The sequence below is a fragment of the Rhinopithecus roxellana genome, chromosome 19 (assembly GCF_007565055.1).
Source record: "Rhinopithecus roxellana isolate Shanxi Qingling chromosome 19, ASM756505v1, whole genome shotgun sequence".
Classification (NCBI taxonomy): Eukaryota; Metazoa; Chordata; class Mammalia; order Primates; family Cercopithecidae; genus Rhinopithecus; species Rhinopithecus roxellana.
Window position 1 is genome coordinate 14,736,368 of NC_044567.1, and position 7,306 is coordinate 14,743,673.

At 51.4% G+C, this 7,306-nt stretch overlaps 1 protein-coding gene across 2 annotated transcripts; it reads right to left on the reverse strand.

The window, feature by feature from the left end:
* Window positions 1–729: 729 nt before the first annotated feature.
* Window positions 730–6,228, reverse strand: NKIRAS2 (NFKB inhibitor interacting Ras like 2). 2 transcript variants are annotated; one of them, XM_010386358.2, is made up of 4 exons: window positions 6,075–6,228; window positions 4,623–4,730; window positions 3,643–3,884; window positions 730–2,722 (listed from the first exon to the last, which is right to left on the reverse strand). In XM_010386358.2, the coding sequence occupies exons 2-4, from the start codon at window positions 4,714–4,716 to the stop codon at window positions 2,483–2,485; spliced, it is 576 nt and encodes a 191-aa protein (XP_010384660.1). In that variant the 5' UTR covers window positions 4,717–4,730; window positions 6,075–6,228; the 3' UTR covers window positions 730–2,482. The 2 variants fall into 2 exon arrangements, with proteins under 2 accessions (XP_010384660.1, XP_010384669.1); XM_010386367.2 differs by having other exon boundaries at window positions 6,010–6,199.
* Between the last annotated feature and the right edge of the window lie 1,078 nt (window positions 6,229–7,306).

The following is a 7,306-nucleotide window of genomic DNA, read 5'->3' on the forward strand; positions in this document are numbered from 1 at the left end:
AGAGGACCATGGAGGAGAAAGGGGGACCCAGAAGTCCTTCGATCAGCAGTGCTAAGGTGGGGCAGAGCCAAGGAGGTGGTGGGGCTGGTTCTGAAAGCTTTTGGGGGCTTCATCTGCTCTGAAGGGGTGGGACTGAGAGGAGGTGATATTCTGGTTGGGCCCAGGGTTTTGTTTGTTTTAATCTTAGTCTTCTGGGCATTCATGGGCTCAGACATTGTTTCTTTTTTTTTTTTTTTGAGAGTTGCATTCTGTTGCCCAGATTAGAGTGCAGCGGTGCAATCTTGGCTCACTGCAGCCTCTTGCATCCCTGGTTCAAGTGATACTTGCCGATGAGCCCAGTCTTAATATTGAGGGGGTAACTCATCCCTCAGCAGCTCTTATTAGCCTTTCTCTGACTTCCTGAACCCCAGCTCTTGGAGAGCGGGTGTGGGTCTCCCTCAGACTATGGACTCAGCTAATACCGAATACCCCCAGGGCTCCCAAAGGAAGAGCTTTCCCTTCTCTCAACCAGCCCCTGCCACTGTGAAGCTAAGTATTGGGAGGCAGTCTCACACGCACTTACAAGACCCATTTCATGCTGTCAACATCAGTGTCACAAGCTTCCTCCCACTGCAGCACCGCCCCCTCTGCACCCCACAATATGGGACCTTGCCAGTATCCCCCTTATCTTTTTTTTTTTTAAGACATTTCCAATGGGAGAACCAGAAAAAGGGGGGAGGGGAGGGAAACTTTTTGATAACAATTGTGGTTTTATTGTGTCCAATGAATGCATCAATAAATGAACTTGAAGCCCAAGCCTGTGTGTGTCCTAATTCCACTCGCCCAACCCTGGGCACCTGCCCCACTCACCTCTGGCTTTGAGAAGGGGCGTGTGTCGGTGGTTGCCTGGCTGCAGTGTCTCACCTAGGCTAGGTGTGCACCTTAGAAGCACAAAGCGGGCACAGGAAGTAGTGGGTAATAAGCTCACTTTGCAGGCTGCTGGGTATGTGCCCACCCTCCTGAGCCCCGAAAGAGGATCTGTCTGCTCCTGAGAGGCTGCTACGTGTTTGCCTTGTTTTGTTCAGGCATCTGAGGTAAGAAGGAGGGGCCAGAGGAGCACCTTGTCCAGCCTTCACCATGGCAGCGGGCATATAAATATAAATACAGGTAACTTATAAATAGAAGTCCAGCTCTGAGATGAAAACCACAGGCAGGATGAAGAGCAGCCTCCAAGGGCAAGGCTGGCAGGCTGGGCACAGAGTGGCCGCTCTGGCGACTGATAGCAGGTAGTGCACTCCTACCCCCTGGTGGCTGGAGGGAGCGGCAGATCCCAGCCTTCTGGGCTGGTCGGCATAGCACCTTGAAGAGGGAGAAGCCATTGGCTTTACAAAATCAGAGAACTGGAAAGGATCTAGGAGATCATCTGAGCAACTCTGGTCATCTTACAGATAAGAAACTGACACCCAGAGAGGGGAAAGGTCTTGCTGGGTCACAAAGTGGGGTGGCGACTCATAGACCAGTTATTCTATTCTACCTCAACCAATGAGGCCAATCTGCTCCCTGAGCAGGAAGAGGAAGTTAAACTATTGGTGGGGGTGGGGAATTTTTTTTTTTTCTTGAGATGGAATCTTGCTCTGTTGACCAGGCTGGAGTGCAGTGGCACGATCTCAGCTCACTGCAGCCTCCACCTTCTGAGTTCAAGCCATTTTCCTGCCATAGCCTCCCAGAGTAGCTGGGATTACAGGCATGTGCCACCATGCCCGGTTAACTTTTGTATTTTTGGCAGAGATGGGGTTTCACAATGTTGGCCAGGCTGGTCGTGAACTCCTGACCACAAGTGATCCACCAGCCTTGGCCTCCCAAAGTGCTGGGATTACAGGCGTGAGTCACTGAGCCCAGCCAGGGGTGGGGGATTTAAAACAGAAAACTACACTCCCAGGAGGCTAGCTTCTTCCAGCCAAGAAAAGGACAGGAGAAAGGTCAGGGTGAGGGATGAGGAGACGCCTAACGCCAGTATAGGAGCATATGTGTGTGCATGCACACACACACAGGCACAACTAAAGGCATACACACAGTACCTGGACACCCTTTTTCTGGCGTCCAGGCTGGTGCCATAAGTGTTGTCACTGACGGGAAGCCCAGAGGGTGGGACCTACCTATAATAGGAACCAGACCCGAGGAGGGACACTGCTGCATGGTGACTCTGCTTCCTGTTTGGGGCAGCTGGAAGGGACGGTGACCCACTGCCCCAGGAGACAGTGGAGCAGAGCCTATAAAAGCTGGGGTGGGGAGTAGGCTGCGAGGGCTGAAGAGGGGGATGTCAACCAAGAGTATTTGTACTTCCTGGAGGTGAGAGGGAGCAAAGTGGCTGGGGCCTGGCCTACTGGGGAGCTCTGTGGCTGACTGGGAAAGGCAGCTTTCCCTCTACTTTGCCCTCAACCCATCTACCAGAGCCCCAGATGCTGAAATGGGGCTAGGATTATAAAGGAGGAACGGCAGCTCTTCAGCCATCCAAGGAGCCGCTGCCCTTGTTCTTCCGGCTGAGGGGGAAGGCAGACTTGCTCTGGGGTTGCGTCATCTTACTGGCCAGGTAGACGAAGGGCTCCAGGAGGGAGCGCCGGTCCGCCACTGACACCTCCCACAGCTTCACCTTCTCTGACTTGGCCCAATGCTGAGCCACATCTGGGTCTACACGCCGCTGCTCCTGTAAGTCACACTTGTTGCCAAGGACCACAATGGTGACCTGGGGAAGAGGAACAGAGCATAGGCCTGTGAATGTATCATAGACCCAGGAATGGACATGCGGGATGGCAACCACCTAGGAGTTCTATGAGAGGAAAGCTAAATGGCTGATGTCTCGTCTCTTTCTAGATTCCATACCACTCATTGTGGGAAAGGAGATGGTTGCTTTTTCTTCTCTTTCCTCTGTTCAAATTCTGGCCTCCATCTAGCCCTCCTTTTAGGAGTTCTATCACCAGCCCTGTATTGCCCATACATACTCATTACTAGCAGTCAGTTTCTGGCTCAACAACTCACGAGGAAGCACTCCCAGAGCTCTGCAGCTTAGAGGGGGATTCTGGAGAACAGAAGGGCCTTCATGGCCAGATGCGTGGCTCATGCCTGTAATCCCAACACTTTGAGAGGATGAGGCAGGTGGACTGCTTGAGTCCAGGAGTTTGAGAACAGCCTGAGCAACACGACAAAACCCCATCTCTAGTAAAAATACAAAACTGAGCCAGGCATGGTGGCGTGCATCTGTAGTCCTAGCTACTCGGGGGGCTGAGGCAGGAGGACCACCCAAGCCTTGGGAGGTTGAGGCTGCAGTGAGCTGTGATCATGCCACTGCACTCCAGCCTGGGTGGCAGAGTGAGACCCTGTCTCAAAAAAAAATAAAAAAATTAAAAAAAAATAAAGAAGGGCTTTCATAGCTACAAGCATGGAACTATCAGAAGAACAACTAGTGGGGGCTTCATACATTAGGTCAGGGACCCCTTAAGCCACAAAGAGGCCTCTTTGGTTGAGCAGACTCAACATGCAGCCACCCACTTCTAGCTCCTAACTCACCTTGGAGTGAAGAATGGAGCCATGCCAGGCTCCCCAAACCAGCCCACTGCCCAAATTCTCTGATCACTGAGGCTCCCACCAGAAGCCTATGCCACACACCTCCTTCTTGTCCTTGGATTTGTCAATCTCCTTCTTGAGCAGCTCCACACGCTGAAAAGACTCTCTGCTATCTGTGCTGTAGACCAGGACGTAGCCATCAGTGCAAGAGAAGCAGTGTCGGGGCAGTTCGGCCCCATCTCGGAGCCCCCGGGTGTCGTAGAAACGCACCTGCTCTCGCACCCCTCGGTCTGTCTCAATGGAGCCCACGTAGATGTCTTCCTGCGTCTCGATCATCTCTGAACCTGGTATAAAATGAGAAAACTGTCTGAAGTGGAGAGGGAGATGGGAAATGTGAGTTATGAGAACAGCTTAAGGCTGACCAGATGGGGAGAAAGGAATGTGGGGGGCTGAGGAGGCCAGAGAATTGACAGCCTGGCAGGACTGAAATGATTTGGGTTTAGGGGAACTAACATTAATTTCTTTATTTCTTTTTTTTTTTTTTTGAGACGGACTTTTGCTCTTGTTGCCCAGGCTGGAGTGTAATGGTGCGATCTCGGCTCACCGCAACCTGTACCTCCCGGGTTCAAGTGATTCTCCTGCCTCAGCCTCCTGAATAGCTGGGATTACGGGCATGTGCCACCACGCCCAGCTGATTTTGTATTTTTAAGTACAGACGGGGTTTCTCCAAGTTGTTCAGGCTGGTCTTGAACTCCCGACCTGAGGTGATCCGCCCACCTCAGCCTCCCAAAGTGCTGGGATTCAGGTGTGATCCACCACGCCCAGCCAATGGACATTAATTTTATGCTAATTCCATGCTAAGCACAAGTGTGATATGACAGCTTCTCCTTCCTATCTTGGACACAGGGCTTTCTCCCTCCGATTTTGTTCAGTGTTGCAGAGTTGATCTGTTACAATGTAAGTTTTATTCTTCCAGGGGCAAAAACCACCAGGAGCAGCTTTTAGCCTGTGTGTGTTGTGATCAAGCCTATTCCTTATTCTTCAACTTCTCCCATTGTTCCTCCCCCTCCAATAACACTCACCCACCACGTGGTTCCCATACAGAAGCTGCTCCAGGATTGAAGTTTTGCCCACAGACGCCTGGCCACACACGACCACCTTGCAGCTCTTCCCCATGCTTAGTTTTCAACCTTGAAGAACAGAAGCACGCTGGGTGAGGTGAGGAAAGAAAGCATCAACACAGAGGGCAGTTACTAGCAGATGTTTTCTGGTGGACAAAAACAAAAACCAAAAAAATAGAAGGCAGAAATTCCATAACTGAGAGCCCAAGTTCTAAACTAAATGTATAGTTCCAGGGTTTCAGCACCATCCCAATGCTAGTCAGAGGAAACCGATGTCTCTATGTTCACTACTGGATGGTGAGCTGTTATTTTATTCGTCTTTGTTATCCCCAGTTCCTAGCCACTACCTGTCACAGGGCAGGTGCTTGGAAATGCTGCCATAAAGGGAGAGGAGAGTCACTGGCCACTGGCCAGGTTCCCTTCTGTGCACAAGATGTAGAGAGGACCAATTAGTGAAGCGAACTCAGCCCAGCTTCCTCTCTTTAATCATGACCCCATGGCGAATTAAGCAGGAATAGTATTTTGTGTGGCTGGCTGAAGCCATCTGCTCCCTGGGGGGACTGAGCAAATAAAAAGGATAATCTGGGGCAGGGCACGGTGGCTCATGCCAGCACTTTGGGAGGCTGAGGTGGGCGGATCACAAAGTCAGGAGTTCGAGACCAGACTGGCCAACATAGTGAAACCTCGTCTCTACTAAAAATACAAAAAATTAGCCAGGCGTGGTGGCAGTGCCTGTAATCCCAGCTACTTGAGAGGCTGAGGCAGGAGAATCGCTTGAACCCGGGAGCCGGAGGTTGCAGTGAGCCAAGATTGTGCCACTGCACTTCAACCTGGGGAACAGAGCGAGACTCCGTCTCAAAAAAAAAAAAAAAAGACAATCTGCTTTCCTGTACGACTCATCTGAACAACAATCAATTCCCTCTAAACCCCAGTCAAGTATACGGCTAAAATGAACATAAGAGAGAAAGAATGAAGAAACCTAGGGAAAAAAAGGCTTCAGAAAGGAGATACTTTTTGCTGCCCTTGGGCTGACAGACACAAAAGAGAAAGCTCATAGAAACCCTAAGAGGTCCCAGACAGGTATCTCCCCGAAGGCAAACTTCCAAACACAAGCCCCCCCCCGACCCAAGAGCTCCAGACAAAGATCCCCCCACAGCGAGCAGAGATAGATCACTCCCAAAGACGGTCCCAAACAGAAACCTCTCCAGGGGAAGCTCCTGACACAGATCCCCTCTTCATATACTGAGACCTACAATAAAAGACACCATAAGAGTGGGCCAGAGGGGCCTCCGCCACAGATTTTCCCACGGGGGAGCCCCCAGATGAATGAGAGGCAGAGACCAGCCACCTAAAGCGGCCCGGAGGTGGAGGCCGATCCTAGCGCCGGACGAGCCTCGCCTCCCAGCTCCGTACCTCCCGGGGCCCCCGCAGCACCAGCCGGGCCCTCGGAGCGCGCGGGGACCAGGGGAGGGGCAGCTCCGCCGCACAGGATCCAGTCTTCCTCCCGGGTCGGTGTAGGCTCCGCTGGGCCCCGCCCCCGCCGCCTGCCCTCTCCCCAGCTTCCGTCAGGCAAGACGAATTCCGGCAGCGGAGAACGGGTGCGGACCGCGCAGCTCCCCCAGAGGCCGGCGGGGGAATGACGGCCACGACCTGGCCTGGGTGTGCGCGGGAGCCCAAGGTTCTAGACTCCCTGGACGCGGGCCGCTTGTTGTCCTGGTGTCTCTGAGGCCCAAATGTTCTCCCTCTAAAGGCGATCAGGGTACAGTAACTCTTCGTTTACTCAATCATTCATTCGTCAAATGTTTTCTGAGCATCTTCTCTGTCTGTGCCATGTGCAGGGCCATATACTGAGAGAAAGTGGACGAGTTAGATACGGTGGCTGCCCCTCAGAACTCATGGTCTAGAGAAGCTAGATGTCTAACAATTACTGAGGTGCTGTGGGGCACAGCAAAAGGGCATTTAACTTTGAGTCAGCGGACACTGAAGAGCTTGGGGGAAAGGGTGTCCTAGGGTGGAGGAAACATGGCTACAAGTCATGGCATTTTCTGGAACTATGAGAACTTGGGTTCAATATTGGTGGTAGAAAGGACCTAAATACTGGTACTCAAATTAAATAATTAAAAAAATAAAAGAAACAGATAATCAAAGGCTTTGTGTGGTAGGCCAAAGAGATCAAACTGACGGCAATGGAAAGCCAGTGCCAATGAAGGACATGACCAGTCCCTGAGGAAGGTCACTGGCAGAAGAGGGAAGACTGGACAGAGATGAAATTAAGGACCGATTAGGAGACTATTGCTGTATTCCAAGTTTTTTTTTTTTTTTTTTTTCTGTTGCTTTGTTGTTGCCGTTTTTTGTTTTTAGGGACAGGGTCTTACTCTTTTCTCCATGCTGGAGTACACTGGTGTGCTCATAGCTCACTGTAGCCTCTAACTCCTGTGCTCAAATGATCCTCCTGCCTCAGCCTCCCAAGTAGCTGGGACTACAGATGCACGCCACCATGCCCAACCTATTCCAAGATTTAAAAATATGATGAGCGCCTGAATCGGGATGGAAAACTGGAGATGCATTTGGGAAATATTTGGTAAGAGAATCAACAAAACTGAGCAACAAATTGGAAGCCAAGAGTGAGAATGGTTTAATCCATT

Excerpts from the sequence above, each read along its gene's own strand:
- NKIRAS2 (XM_010386358.2), bottom strand. The coding sequence starts at position 4,716 with ATGGGGAAGAGCTGCAAGGTGGTCGTGTGTGGCCAGGCGTCTGTGGGC. Across the intron at positions 3,885-4,622 it reads GTATGGGAACCACGTGGTGG|GTTCAGAGATGATCGAGACG; the intron begins GTGAGTGTTATT and ends ATTTTATACCAG. Across the intron at positions 2,723-3,642 it reads AATCCAAGGACAAGAAGGAG|GTCACCATTGTGGTCCTTGG; the intron begins GTGTGTGGCATA and ends CCTCTTCCCCAG.